This window comes from Aulostomus chinensis, chromosome 7 (assembly GCF_037954235.1).
Source record: "Aulostomus chinensis isolate RoL2024-O1b breed Wild chromosome 7, RoL_Achi_v1.0, whole genome shotgun sequence".
Taxonomy (NCBI): domain Eukaryota; kingdom Metazoa; phylum Chordata; class Actinopteri; order Syngnathiformes; family Aulostomidae; genus Aulostomus; species Aulostomus chinensis.
Genome location: NC_141326.1, coordinates 25305963 through 25320519, shown reverse-complemented (window position 1 = coordinate 25320519; position 14557 = coordinate 25305963). Strand labels below are relative to the sequence as shown.

General features: G+C 41.4%; 1 protein-coding gene across 1 annotated transcript in view; it reads right to left on the bottom strand.

The window, feature by feature from the left end:
• Window positions 1-716: 716 nt before the first annotated feature.
• The window catches only part of aard (alanine and arginine rich domain containing protein), a 28071-nt gene continuing 14230 nt past the window's right edge, over window positions 717-14557 (bottom strand). Inside the window, exons 24-45 of the mRNA XM_086209516.1 lie at window positions 13492-13676; window positions 12965-13180; window positions 12314-12344; window positions 12019-12160; window positions 11449-11662; window positions 11132-11315; window positions 10859-11005; window positions 10250-10712; window positions 9540-10045; window positions 9230-9382; window positions 8843-9018; window positions 8507-8600; window positions 8103-8129; window positions 7713-7790; window positions 6905-7039; window positions 6673-6785; window positions 5568-5715; window positions 5122-5412; window positions 4759-4994; window positions 4158-4401; window positions 2761-2806; window positions 717-2639 (exon numbers count right to left, since the gene is read on the bottom strand). Of these exons, the coding sequence (XP_086065642.1) occupies window positions 2509-2639; window positions 2761-2806; window positions 4158-4401; window positions 4759-4994; window positions 5122-5412; window positions 5568-5715; window positions 6673-6785; window positions 6905-7039; window positions 7713-7790; window positions 8103-8129; window positions 8507-8600; window positions 8843-9018; window positions 9230-9382; window positions 9540-10045; window positions 10250-10712; window positions 10859-11005; window positions 11132-11315; window positions 11449-11662; window positions 12019-12160; window positions 12314-12344; window positions 12965-13180; window positions 13492-13676 (3960 nt within the window). The 3' untranslated portion in view covers window positions 717-2508. The remainder of the gene's footprint in view (window positions 2640-2760; window positions 2807-4157; window positions 4402-4758; window positions 4995-5121; window positions 5413-5567; window positions 5716-6672; window positions 6786-6904; window positions 7040-7712; window positions 7791-8102; window positions 8130-8506; window positions 8601-8842; window positions 9019-9229; window positions 9383-9539; window positions 10046-10249; window positions 10713-10858; window positions 11006-11131; window positions 11316-11448; window positions 11663-12018; window positions 12161-12313; window positions 12345-12964; window positions 13181-13491; window positions 13677-14557) is intronic.

The following is a 14557-nucleotide window of genomic DNA, read 5'->3' as shown; positions in this document are numbered from 1 at the left end:
AACTCCTGATTGCTCATCATCAGGTCACATGTCACTTTTATCAAGAGAGAACCGAAGACCAAATATCTGCCCTGTCGCGCTCGCCTGAGGACCGTCAGTGCTCATTAGAGAACTCTGACACGGTAAATGCTAAAACTGCTTCACGTTAACGTTAACATTTGGCTCCGAGCGTCACGGCAACTCTGCTCGCACCTGGGATTGATATGTGATCTGTATCTACTGCGGATAATTCCATCCAAATCGGTTCTGGGATTTACTTCAAAGTATAATCTGACCTCACGTTAACTCTCAGACGCAGATCAGTTAAGAAAGCTGGTTTATTTGTCAACAGACGAAAAATGTTCAAAGGTCCAGAGAATCCAAATCTAATTTCTAATCTATTAATCGCTTTTTTTTTTGTGGGTAAGAATGTTTGCAACGGTTGGCCACAAAAACATAAAGTTCTGTGACTTTGGGCTTAATAGACACACGGACACCTGGCTGAGATCCACATAGGGATTAGAATTTATGACCAGAAGTAAATGTCACATCAGTGTTTCCTGCCTGTAGATCTGTGTCCACTAGATTTAATCCTATACTGTGTGTTTATTTCTGAAAATGTGTATGTTTGAGACTGATATGATTTTTTTTAAATTTTTCTCTCTCTTATATTATATATACAGTATATAGCCTATTACTAGTGTAAACTCTTGATATATAGCTCATTCAACTTCAGGTTTTTCTATAATTTTATTTACAACCATACAATCTTCTGTAATACACAGGCGTCACAACTTTTCCTATATGCATTTTTTTTTTTTTTACAGTATTTCATAATAATGGAGAAATATAAGGTCTTTCACTTTTAGTGTCCCTAAAAGCAACAAGATGAACTAACAGTTGAACAAACACACCCTGTTTCATGTGGCCAGAGAGCATTCCAGCTCGTCTTCAAGTATATCACGTTCATTTAAAAAAGTAATAAATAAACTCAATACTCCAACGGGTCTAAATAAGTAAGACCGAGACAAATATTGCACCATTTGATGGCACGTTCCAAACGTAGTATCTTGGCAAAATTATTAATGCTGCATACATCCAATACTAACAAAATCAGCAACACCAATATTCACAAATAAGAATCCAACCATGATTATACATATATAGGTGTATGTATATAAACTGTATATACACTCTCTTGCCAATTTATTAACTACACATAAATAAAACTAATACAATCCTGCAATAAACCCTCCTTCTGGAGGTTAATGCGAGTTTTGTGAGAGGAGTTGGCTTTAATCCCGTGTTACTAATAAATTGGCAATTGGCGCATATTGCTCATAAAAAAAAAAAAAGTGTAGTTACAGACCGGACGACTACTTTTGAGCGTCTCTCCTCTGTACCCATCGATGATGTAACACATACTCGTTTATATGACTATACCCTTTGTTCCTGAGTGGTTAAGTGCAATGTGCATTCATGATTGCTTCCATTTTTTTAAAAGGGAGATTAAAGTTCTCGTTATTTCACTGAATGTGATCCTATAGTTTATCGATAGTGATGTCTCCTGTAACGTAGAAAAAAAAAAAAAAGATATTTAAAAAAAAAAAAGATTGACCACGGATCACAATAAACAAGACAATTCATCTTAAATATGAGTGAATATACTTATTGAACAAAGGGAAATTAGAAATAGAGGCCAGCTCTAACAAACCTGCCTCCAGTAAAGGCCTGGTACCTCCTGGTGTGCTCCAGGTACATAAAGATTCGTGCTGGTTCATGTCTGGCTGGAGGCTTTGGCCTTGGTCTTGATAAAGTATAGTACAAAGTTGTTGTGATGTGGCGTCAGTAGAAATGTCGCGACTGATCACAAGTGTTATCACCAAGACCTTTTCAAACTGATCAGTATTTGACAGCATGAATGCTGTCCTGTAGTCGTCTCATCCTGCTGCAGTGCAGCTTTCCAGAACAACAGCTGAGTGCATATTTGTGGCACGACGTCACAACATGATTGTGATGTGAAAAACGAATCAAGTCCAAGTAACCGCGACTGGCAGATCAGTTATTCAGCCTATTTTATACTTAAAAAAAAAAAAAAAGTTGTGTACACACTTCTCATGTGGGAGCATTTCGCGCTCAGGCACCTCCATCTGTTCAACTTTGAAAGGTTACTGGAGCCACTGAGGTCATCTCCTGCTTATCAATGTTAATTTTGTGAGAAAGACGATAACAGGAAAATAAATAAAACACGTCTGTTTCCTGCTTTGCACACTGAGGAGATTGATTGTGAGGGAAGAAAGTCGTCTGTAACTCTGTACAGTCGTGAGTGGAGGGATTTTTCATGTAGTTTCAATGGAAACTTTCTTTCTTTTATCAATCAAATAAACTTTTAACCTTGAGAGTTTTTACCTTCAGTTTCACTTGTTAAGCTATGAAGCTCGTGCCAGATGTAGTCGTTTAAAGCTGATATGTCAAGACACATTTGTAACTCAGCCAAATCACAAGCACGGGTGGAAACATCCCGAGAGGTCAGATCATGTTGTTCTTCTTCAGTACCTCCAAGTACTGCTGCTTCGCTCTGGTGAGAGGGTCCAGCTCCACCCTGGAGGCAGAGCCCACCGGTGACATGCGGGCCGAAGCAACGTCCAGCTCTGCTGCAGCTGAGGAACACAGATACACACACGTATAGGTTAAACACCACGGTCACACGCCATCGTTACACATCGTTAAACTACAGCCACCTCCTGATAGGATTTCTATGACAGGGAGAGAGGAACTCACCACTGCTTAATTCCTTTGATATGCTTCTGTCAAACTCGCTCTGCATCTGCAGAGAACAAAGAAAAAGATTAAAGGTACCCATGTTTTTGTTAATATGGCTAACAAAGGTTAAAACATAGTTTGAAATACATGTGTAGAGACGTGTAAAAGACGAGTCTCCACCAAACACAAAGCTATGAGATGGTGACACGTGTAATGATAAACAACGAGAGAAAGAAAAGTGTTGCGTGACACAGCAAGACATGCAGGCATGCGCGCTCTGCTTCAGTGAGGAGTTTCTGTGGATGGTTTGATGCTGACTGCCTCAGACAAAAGCCAAGTCTGTAAGGTCACCCGAGGTCATAGTCACTGTCAGTTTTTTGTGAAGTCATAGTGACCTTGACCTCTGACCTACAACCACTGAAATCAGATCACTTCCTTCTAATGTCCATAAGAACATTAGCACCATGTTTGAAGACGTTCCCTCGAGGCGTTCCCTGAGATGCTGTGTTCATGTGAGGTCACAGCGACCTTGACTGGTGACCACCGCTATCTTTTCTCTTCATTCAGATGCAGCTTAATGAGTCCAGCTGTCAGGAGCCAATCACGCGGAGGCACTAAACAAATATCTCTACCTGTGAAACGTCACGTGTGATCTGGTGTCAAGTTTGGAAAGTTTATCCTCACGGTGCCATTTCTAATGGAGTGATTGAAAAATGTGTTTTTAAAAAGGGCATTTCAATTAAATGGCTGGAAATATTTTCCAATGGTTAATTGAGCCCTGAAATCACATTTCCTCTAATAAAGGTGTTCCTATCTCAGAGGCCCTTAAAGAACTCAGTAACTTTTACATTTCAGGCTTCTCTTTCATTGCATGAACCCTGTCCAACATGGTTGCATGTAGGTCAATGCAGCACACCAAGGAGGAAGAAGGGAACAGCAACCAGCATCTACACACCTGATTATGAGTCTGGCTGAAGAGAGGAGAGATGAGAGACAGACTTTTGAGCTAGAAGCTAAAAAGTGTGAGAAAAAGAAGAAAGGTTAGGTATGAAGTCCCACTACTGTTAAGACTAAGGACAGAGTGAAGAGGAAAGAAAAGAAAAAAAAGTCAAAAGGAGAAGATATAAATTTGGTTTTGAAGGGCTGTAATAGGAGGGAGGTGGTTTTATAGGAGGAGGGGAGTTGGGGGTGGGGGTTGATTTTTTGTCCACAATCTGCTATATTTGAAGTGATAGCCTCAAAACCCCATAAATCATTTCATTTCAGCAGTTATGAAAAAAACAACACACTACCCTGACACTGTCAATGAGCCACAGTAACGCCACTGAGAATGAAAATGACCCAAATTAAACTGATTTGTCTGTAACTGCAACAATGAATGAATGAATGAATGCGTCAGTTCATGTTCGACAGACCTTAGCCAGGTAGTCCTCCACCCTGCTGCTCTGTCCTTCAGTCACGGGGCTGAGGAGGGACAGTCCTAGCCCAAGGCTCCTGTTGAGGGGTCCCAGTGAGGCCCCATAGTTGGCTGGTGAACCCAAAGAGCCCACGTCCAGAGAAGAAGCTCCAAAGGTGCCATTTGCAAAGCTGCTGGTGATGAGTGACCTGCTGCGCTCTTGGAGCAACCGTGAATTGGCTTCTGACAGTCGATTGTTGGCCCTTTAGACAGAAAATACAGCAAATAACTCAGGTCTGTCTGGTTACAGCATAACACTGCATGTGCTGTCGGGAGGACACCAGTGCTTCCTTTAGATGATACATTTGAAGATACATTTACTGTCGAATTATTGCCCCTGCTGCTTCAGAATTTTTAGAACATGTCAAAAAGTTACCCCTTTTTCCTTGGTGTGCTGCTGAATTTTAAAATGTTTTATTTACTCTGATCTGGAAGCCTTTGCACTCCTCCCAGGTACAATACCCCCCACTTCCCAGGAACTCCACTAGAAAAACTTAAATTGGTAGACATGAGACAGACACTGTTTCAGAATTTTGGTATATAACTAGCTGCACTCTGACCGATCTAGTTTGGCAGCCAGCGACTTCTTTAGGTGCAGCTCTTCTGTGTACAGCTGGCGGTATCTTTCTAGCTCTGTGCGTGTGGAGTCTCTTTGGCTGAGGCTGTCATATTGGGTGGTTCGGGCCCGGCCCAGTTCACCCTCCAGTTCCCGGATCTTCTGCTCCAGCTGGGAGCGCAGGCTGGCCTCGTTGGCTGCGTTGATCTGCTCCAGTGCTTCTTGGGATGCTACCTGGGACTGGGACACAGACACAAACAGTTAACACACGGCCTGTGACTCTGCTGCAATGCTACACAGATGGAATATGGAAGTGAATCAGAATCACAGTTAACAGCTCCATTCATTCATTCATTAGAATTTCTACCTGCAAGAAGAGGTTGACTTGTTCTAGCTTCTGCTGGATTTCCTGTCGGGCCTTCTCCCCTGCATCACGTCGCAACTGCTCCACCTGGCTCTGCTCCATCTGAGCGGCCTCGATCCTGCGTCTCAGGTCCAGTACTTCCTCCTCCAACTGCCTGTTACTCCTTTCCAAATGGTCGTTATTCCGGCTTAAGCTCTTCAGGGAGGCCAGTTGATCCTTAAGCTCCCGGTTTGTAGTCTCAAGCTGGGTGCGGTGAGATGATTCCCTCTCCAGCTGTACCCGCAGGTCATCCACCTGGTTACAAATCAAAACAAGACATTGGACACGTTTTAAGTTCTCTGTAACACGTGAAATACATCACGTAAGGGAGCTGGTTGCTTAAAACAAGCTCCGCTTGATCAAATTCATGCATTAAACCTATATCAGAGTGTTGGATGAGATGGACAAACCTTGTCTTTCATTCGTCCAGACGCGCCTTCATCGTGGCTGTGCCTGCCCAGGTCCATCCGCAGACTGCTCATTGGAGAGGCAAACTCCCCTCCACTGGCTTCCTGAGCCCGCAGTTTCTTCTTTGCAGACTTTAGTAGAGTTCGCAACCTTAAACACATAAGTGTAGAAACAGTAAACTACCCTGTAGAAAAAAAAAAATCACAAACACATACAGACAATATCCAGCATAAACTTTAATGACTAACAAAAAAGATTTTACGTCTAAAAAGAATCTCTGAAGTGCTGTCTAATACTGGTTTGGAAAACGATTAAAATGTTGTTACTGAAAGATTGCCCTGGTATGTAACTTGTACATCCTACAACTAAGGTTAGTCATGTGACTCCAAGAAGTGCTAGCAGATGAAACAGACTTAAGATACACAAACAACCTCTAACTAAAGGCTAAAGGGTACAATTTGTAAAAACATGAAAAGCTTCCGTCATTTCGTCTCATCTGGTAATACCACACTGTACCTCCAGAGATGATAGTAAGTCTCCCTCGGAGAAGCCACCGTGAGTCACCAGAGCACCCAAACCACTTGCTTGTGTGAAACTCGAGACCAGAGTTGAACTTACCTTGACCAGGGGCTGACAGAACCAACAGGTAGGGTTGGTTGTGGACAGATATTTCAAAATGATCTTCCAGTTGAGGTTTATTTTGAACAAATGATCTTTTGGCTTGGGTTGGGCACAAAAAAACGGAATGCCTGTTGGTTTGGGGTTGGCATCACTCTCCCATCGGTCTAACTTGATTCAAGTTTGGACAGGAAAATGCAACTCAACTTGCATTCCGGCTCATGCGAAAGAAGTTGCATTTGTTTCCTACAATTGGGGTGGATACTCAAATTTTCTGGAAATATGCAGGCCCTATCGGTGTGGAGTGTGGAGTACGCACCACAAGTTCATTTAGATTTTTACAAATTGCACCAAGCTACAAACTTACTTGTATGTCACAGCCACATAAGCCAGGAAAGACTGCGTTCTATGGGGTCTTGGATGTGTCTAAACAGGTGTTAGGGGTTCTGCTGCAAGTGAGAAGGATGCAAGGAGGAGGTTAGAAGTCACCTATACATTTCTTTTTGAAGCTCTGTGTTTCTCTTCATCTCTTGATCCAGGCGTGAGTCCATAGCCTTCTTCTGCTCAGCTATTTTTTTGGCTTTCTTCTTCTCTATTTCCATCTGGAACAGATGCCACATGAAGACAAGTCTCAGGACATCGATCACAGCCTGTTCTCAGGAGTGTTGGCAATGTAATAAATCCCATATTAGCCTGCACATGAATGCATGGTTGTGATCACCTGGGTGTTAAGCTCTCCTCTTTCCTTTTCAAGCTCTGCTAGGCGCAAGCCTAACTTGGAGCGGGTCTTTAGCTCCTCCTCCCACAAGGCCTGGGAGTCCTGGGCTGTGTGAGAAAGCATGCTCTGTTTTTGGACCTGAGAACAAAAAAGACAAAGAAAGAGGCCAGATATTACATCAAAAATTAATGTGAAATTTACACTTGTGAAAAACTGTCTCTTATTAACGTTGAGCACTCAAAGTTGACAACTGCACTGCCACTATTTTCTATGAAAGTTAGAAATTCTGTTGTTTTTATTTCTTCATGACTGAGAAAGCTGAAACACACTTAGTTTGTGTTGTGGTAGAGAAGCAATTTAGTCCTCACACCTGTACACTGATCTGTTTCACAGGTTTCAGTGAAAAGGATTCATTTTTATTAGTTTTTGTATAATATTGTTGTGTTGCATCTTTCTAACTTTAATGACAGGAACATTTGTTCTCTTCACTTTATCTACAAGAATCTGCTTTAATCAGTTTATGTTTGCTTTGTTTGATTTCCTACATTCACATAAAACATGCATGACGTCAGATTCAATCAATCTGGAGCCAATCTTATGTTAAATAATTGAGTTCTCCATTAGAAACATTGATTTTTTTCATCCCCTTCATTAAAATGTACTGCGTATGTTATTATAGGTCATATAGGTGGCAAATTGCCTTCTCTGAAAGATGACTTCCATAGATGAAGACTGAAAAACAAAAAAAGAGTAAGAGATGGAAACTGAAGATGAAGATTTTCCTTGTGAGAAAATCAATTATAGCACTAACCTCTCTATTGAGCTGGTCTTCCAAAGTCATCTTACTGCTTTGGAGGTTTGCAACCAAGTCCTCCAAATGACCTCTGACCTACAGATATATGGAAAGCATCATAACATTTAGCTGAGGTTGTGTTTTTGTTGTTTTATTCATCACTTTAGATAAATAAAGAGTTGAGAGGACATTTTAGACTAAAAGATGTAACATGCATCATGCAGCTACAATCAAAAGGAGGGAAAGACCCCATAAACCAAGATCAACTTTCAGGGAGAACTACATTGTATCACCACCAAGCAAATCCCAGGCCACCGCAGAGCTTCAACATGATTAAATATTTCGATTATTTGCTGAGCAGCAGCAGTTAACCCACACAGAGTAAACATCTATACCCATAATACCAACCCTTCCTCCGTTTGGGCTGTCAGATAGCTGGAAGAAAATGAATACTTTGAATTGTAGAAATAATAGCAAGCCAACTGTTTGCTTATAGTATTATATCACATATTATGTTCAATTCTACTTTTAGTCATAAAACTGACCCTAAGGCTGCTAGATGTTGCCCAATATTTCTCAATATTCTCATTCTATATCGTGATATACCGTTTTGAAATTTCCTTCATGACACTTCAGAAATGCTTGCCTTAACACACGTGCAGTCACACCAGTATGAATACTCTACTAGTGCTTATAATGTCTGTATGTCTAACACAAAAGGCCTCCTTGGCAGCTTGTGCTTAACTTGCAAGATCGCAACATCATGAGATCATGAGAGAAACCATCTAGTCAGTATTCAAACCAGTACTCACCATAGTCGCCTCCTGAGCGCCTTTCTGAAGTGCATCAAGTTTGTTGGACTGTTGCTTTGCAGCAGCCTCCAGCCTGGCATTCTCTATCTCCAACCTAAGGTGACATTACATTAACATAGCATCACTGACATTATAAAATATACATTCAACTCTTGTGCACCAGTGGTTCGGTCCCATTCCAATGTTCCATGTCTGATTATTTTGGCTGTGATTATGCAAATGATAGAAATATTTCTGCTCTACAGTGTGTGGGGTTTGTGTTTGTGTGTGTGTGTGTGTGTGTGTGTGTGAGAGATCACAGTAAATGCTGAGTGTGGACTGCGTGTTTCTATGCACCTTTGCACAGCTTCCTCCAGCTGTTTGATAGTGATATCAGAGGCTGCTGAGGCAGACAGCGCCTCCTGGTGTTTCTGAGCAGCAGTGGTGAGTTCCTTCTCCTTTTCCTCCAGACTGCTCTTCAGACTGTTAATACGCCTCTCGACCTGCACACACTGGGCCTCTCTGTCCTCCAGCTACATGACAGAGACACAGCAGCCACCTCATTAACAATTCTAACAGCAGACTTACTGTTAATTTACTGAACATTACAAGGTGACTGTAATTAGGACCAAGGAAGTGATCATGGGCAATCTAAGTGTTTCCTCATCAGGAACAACGCTGGTATGAAAGAGGAGATGCGATGAGAATAAGCAGCCACAAGGTGGCAATGTCCCCAAATGTTACCTTTGCTTTGAGCCTATCCAGGTCTTTGAGGAGCCGAGCCTTCTCTTCCTCCAAATCATTCCGATACCGTGTGTTGACCTCCAAAGAAGCCTCACTCATTGACAGCTTCTTTAATGAGTCAGCTAGCTCCTGCTGCAGCTGCCTGAGACTTGTCTATACTCAGAAAAACCAAAGGAAGTAATGTTTGGTTAGATATAAAAAGGGAGATCCTTAATTCTAGGAAATAGCCATAGGAAGAAAGGCTAAAAGTGGGCCGGGAGGAAGAGACAGAGGTAATCCTGTTACCCTGAAGAGCCCCAGGGCATCTTACCTCTCTTTCGTTTTTCTCCTCCTCTAATTTGTAGATCTGACCTCGTAGATCAGCAGCCTTACTGGCGAGCTCTTTATTTCTCTCCTCCACTAGTTGTACCCTCTCCTCACAGTCAGAACGAAGCTTGGACAGAATGTCACTAAAACGTTCTTGAGCATCTGTTACAGCTCGCTCCTTCGCAACACCTTTGTTTTGGGCCTCCTCTAACTGTTGCCGCAATAACATTCCTTCACTCTGGGCTTGGGCTAGCCGCTCCTGTGTGGCCTCTTGGCGTGCACCAGCACGACTGACCAGCTCCTTCTCAGCCTGCAGAGAGGTTTCCAGCTCTTTAATTCGTGCAGCTATCTGGTCCTTTTCTCGCTGCAGGACGTCCAGCAGCACACCTTTCTCTGTCAGCTGCATGGTGACACGATGAACCTCATTCTCCATACTGTTAGCACGTGCCTCTGCTTTGGATAACTTCTGGGACAGGCCAGTGACAGCCTCACGCTGACTGGATGCTTCACCTGTGGAAATAAATGAATATGGATAGACAAATACTTCAGGCTGGACCACCACGAGAGCAGAACCATCTCACACTGTGAACAGATTCATGTGTCAGAATAAAGGTATTTCTCTTTACGTGGTGTGAGCAAATGATTCACAAAATGTTTGAGCTGTACATATAAAAACTGAACTTGACCTTCTGAGCCACTCCCACTGAAATTTACCTGTGAGTTTATCTTTAAGTCGCTGGTGCTCCTCCTTCTCCCGGAGCAGAGCTTTCTCTGTTTGTGTGAGAGTCACCATGCAGCGCTCAGCCTCCTGTGTTGCCCCCGTCAGGCGGGTACGAACTGACTCAAACTCCACGGCAAGCGTCTCACGAGACTGCTGTTCTTTCTCCAGGCGAGTCATGGCTATGGTCAGCTCAGACTTTAAGGTGGTCATTTGGTTATTGCAGGTGAAGACAGTTTGGGTCAGGGTGTCATTGTTGAGTTTGAGATCTCGGCGAGCATCTTCTAACCGTTCTTTGAGGGCCTCATTCTCCTCCAAAAGGTCTCTCTGTTTGATGCTGCTGTTGGCGTGTGAATGTTCAAGGTCAATTTTCAGGATGCTTAGCTGCTCCTGTAAGGAGGAGTTCTGCTGGAGAAGCTCCTTCTCCCTGTCGCTGGCCTCAGTGAGCTGAGACAAGGCCTATGGATTATTAAGAAGATAAATTATTGACAGATTATGATGTATATATGCATATCTATCAAGAACACTATAATTAATACCGCTGCAACCAATATGACCAATGACAAATATGTTGTCAAATGACAGACACTACTCATGAGAATTACCTCATTGCTTCTGCTTATATTTCTTTTGTTCTCCTCCTCTATCTCCTGCTGCTTACGGAGATGAGAGTTGAGTAGATTCTCTTGCAGGGTCCGTGCACTGCGCTCCTGAGCCAGCAGCCTCTGGGTCTGAGCGTGGTCGTCTTCCAGCTGGACAGTTGACAGAAAACATGCAAATATAAAAACCAAATATACTCAACCTGTATTTCACCAAACAATAACTTAGCAAGACTACAGATGGTACTTTTAGTCATATATCAATACGAGGTGATGTACCTGTTTGCTGTTGTTGACCAGTGTTCTCATCTCCAGCTCCAGGTTCCTGAGTGTGAGCTCCACCTTCTGTCTCTCCTGAACCTCCAATTGTTGCTGCTCTTCGGTCCTCCTCAGCTTCTCTCTGGTGGTGTTGTACATCATGGTGGCATTGCGGCCGTTTTCTTGCTCCTGTTTCAGCTGAAATCTAAAATTTCAATTCAATAAATTAATCCCCCCCCAAAAATCCATGCAATAAAATCAACAGTCAAATTTATGTGGAAAGATAAAGAAAATGACAAGAACTTGTGACAAATTACTAAAAAAAAAGACACTCTTACTTGAGGTTTGTGACTTCAGTCTGTAGCTCCAGCTGGTTTTGCTCCAAGGCAGATTTAATGTCTTTTACTTCCTCTACAGAGCTCTTTAATTCCGCCCTCTCCATTTCCAGCTGGCTCACCTTGTCTACCAGGTACCCATGACGGCTTCTGGCCTTTTGGATGGAGCGCTCATATTCATGGAAAATGTTCTGCAGCTTCACCATACTTCTAGAATCTGAGGGACATAAGTCTAGTCATATTCTGAGTGCTTAATGAGCATTAGCCAGTGGCGGTGTATTCTGCATGAGCATATATTGCAAAATAAGTAATTAAAAATGTGTACTGTTGCTCCAGATATTAATTCCTACAATGCAGAAATAATTAATCGTAATTAATAATATATATACTGATGTTACATATAAATTAAGAAAGGGTCCCTGTAAAGACATTAAAGATGGAATGGTATGTCATAACACCAACGACACAGTGGCCAGAACAATAGAAAGTGGAACAATATGTTTTTTGGTTTTAAATTGTAAAAAAAAGTAAATTCAGTGTGGTGTATAAAAAAAAAAAAAATTGTCTCAGTACCTAAAGTGACTGAGTCCAGCTTCTGAATGAGGAGGGATGCATGACGATAGCCTGAAGTGGGCGAGTCAATGTCATCAGTGGCCGTGTCTGATGATTGAGTCAGGTCATCAAAGTCTTCGGCCATCTCCATTTCTTCTGGATTCTGAATATTAAAAAGTATGTGCCATCATGTGACATATTTTCAAGCTGTGCAGTTTAATAAAACAAACAAACAAACAAACAAAAAAGCAAATGGCATATAATATAAAAAACGAAGTTCTATATGAAGATCTAAGTTACAGAATTTGTGTTTTACCTGTTTTTTCTGTTGTTCTCCAGTGTGAAACCTGCAGCCATCAAACACAAGGAAGAAAAAAAGAGCGATGACTGGGGAATCAGATGCTTTTACAGCTTTAGCTCAGCAGCAATGAGCAGTGGAGCGGAGTTTCAATGGTATAATGCAGTATACAGTTCAATTTTTTAGGGAAAAAAAGATGATCACTGGTTAGTCATGCAACTCGCTAAAATAAAATTAAAAAAAAGGTCCTTCCCGATTATCACCAAGAACACAAGATGCATTCAGATTGAACACAATGTGAATTTTCCAGATAGTGTCATTAAGAAATTTCAGATGGTTGTGATTTTTCTCCACAAACAGCAAATGCACCAACTACACTTCTGATTTCCAAAGCAAAAGAACTCTTGTGGTTTCTTTTCCATTTTTTTTTTTTTTTTGTGATCAAGAAGTGATGTCCTACAGACTGGCAATGACATCACCTTTGTTTCAAATTGTCAGCATACATAGAGACCTGAGATTGAACAACCTATTCCTGCTCAGACAGACGGGTTTATTTATTGGCATCATGCCATCTCCGGAATTCACTTTGTGTTTAAACTGAACGCACTTTTCCGGATTAGTATAAAAGAAGTGATATTGATAAACAAAAATGGCATACTGCATATATACCTTCCTTCATCGTCCGATACATCACTTATACTGCTATCGTCAAACACAGAGAGAAGATCTCCGTTAACATGGGTGTTGGTCTGAGGGGCTCTGCTGCCCCGGGCCTCTCTAACCAGCTCCCGTTGCAACGTCTCCTTTACAGCTTGTCCCTCCTGTTTGCTGTTATTGTAGGTCTGCTGGAGTGGCAGTTGCAACTGCACTGGTGCCCTGCTGGTGCTATGGAGACCAAACGACCTGATAGTCAATGACCTGTGACATCTATACTTTGGAGTCCTGGGTGGAAATTGCTGAGGAGATACCTCATTACATGGAGTCAATGAAAGAAAACTTAGTTAAGCTCTTTGTGTTGGATGTGTCAGTAAAGAAAAACGCATCAGAAAGAGTTCTGAAAGTACAATTACAAATCAAAACAATTTGGGAAAAAAATCCTAATATCTGATTCCTAAATTCAGGAGCATCATAAAAATGTTTTTGAAGTGTTAAATTAACATTCAACTAATGAGAAGATTATGTAAAATCGTGCATACCTCTTGGTGGATGCAGGCATCGGTTCTTGTTGCGTGGCTCCAGGTTGACTTGGAAGCGCTTTTCCGCATCCTAACCCAGTCTCAGGTTTCTCTGTAACCCCTCTTTCCAATGCCGTCCCATCAATATCCAAGGAAGCACTGGAATTTTGCAGCACAAGAGCAGTCTTTGTTGTCTCTTTGCTAACCTGAAAATACAAAAGTATTTAATACATGGACAGGAGAGATTAATACGAAGTGAAACATGTTTATTTCACTAAGATTTGTTATGCAGCAAGTACTTGTACCCTTTCCTCATCCATAATTTAGTGTCACCATTTCCTTTGGAGACCTAACACCTACATGTAGTTACTCAACTTGACAGGGAGTTTTAAGTTAATTACAAAGACAAATTATTATGTATATTGCAACACACAGTTTGTGCTACAAAAAAGATTTTTTTTACAGTACTTGTAAATTACCTAATCAATAAATTTCATCTAGAAAACTTTCCAAGCTACAGCTAGACACTTAAGACATTAGAGAAGACTCTTCCTCATGAGCTGAATACAGAAGATTGCGCTCTAAACAAAACTTAAATACATATTTTTGTTCTCTGAGTGAATTTAACAAACAGATTGTTTGAAAAACAGTAAAAATTATAAATTATGTCAAACAGAATTTTACTTTATGTATTTTTTCAGAATAGAGACACCAAATGTTAAACATGCTGTCAAAACTAGTGTAAGCAAATCCATTTATCACTGAGAGGTCAGTCTTTTTAAGAAACGCCTACAGCCACAAAGGCCAAAAACATGCATTTCAAGGATAAACAAAAACAAACAATAAAAGAAAAATTGTCCTCATTATCATTGCTCCTCTTTTGAAGGAAAAGAGGGCTATTAATATCACATCACATCATGTGGACAAAGTGAGTGTATGCAACAAAGCTAATCCCAACAAGACACATGCAGAGTCCATGCAGGATGACCAACAACTCACAAAGAAACACTCGAACATCAAAAAACTTTGAAAATGACCTTTAAATACTGTTAGTTTAACTCTACATGTGTTGTTACACGTACAGAAA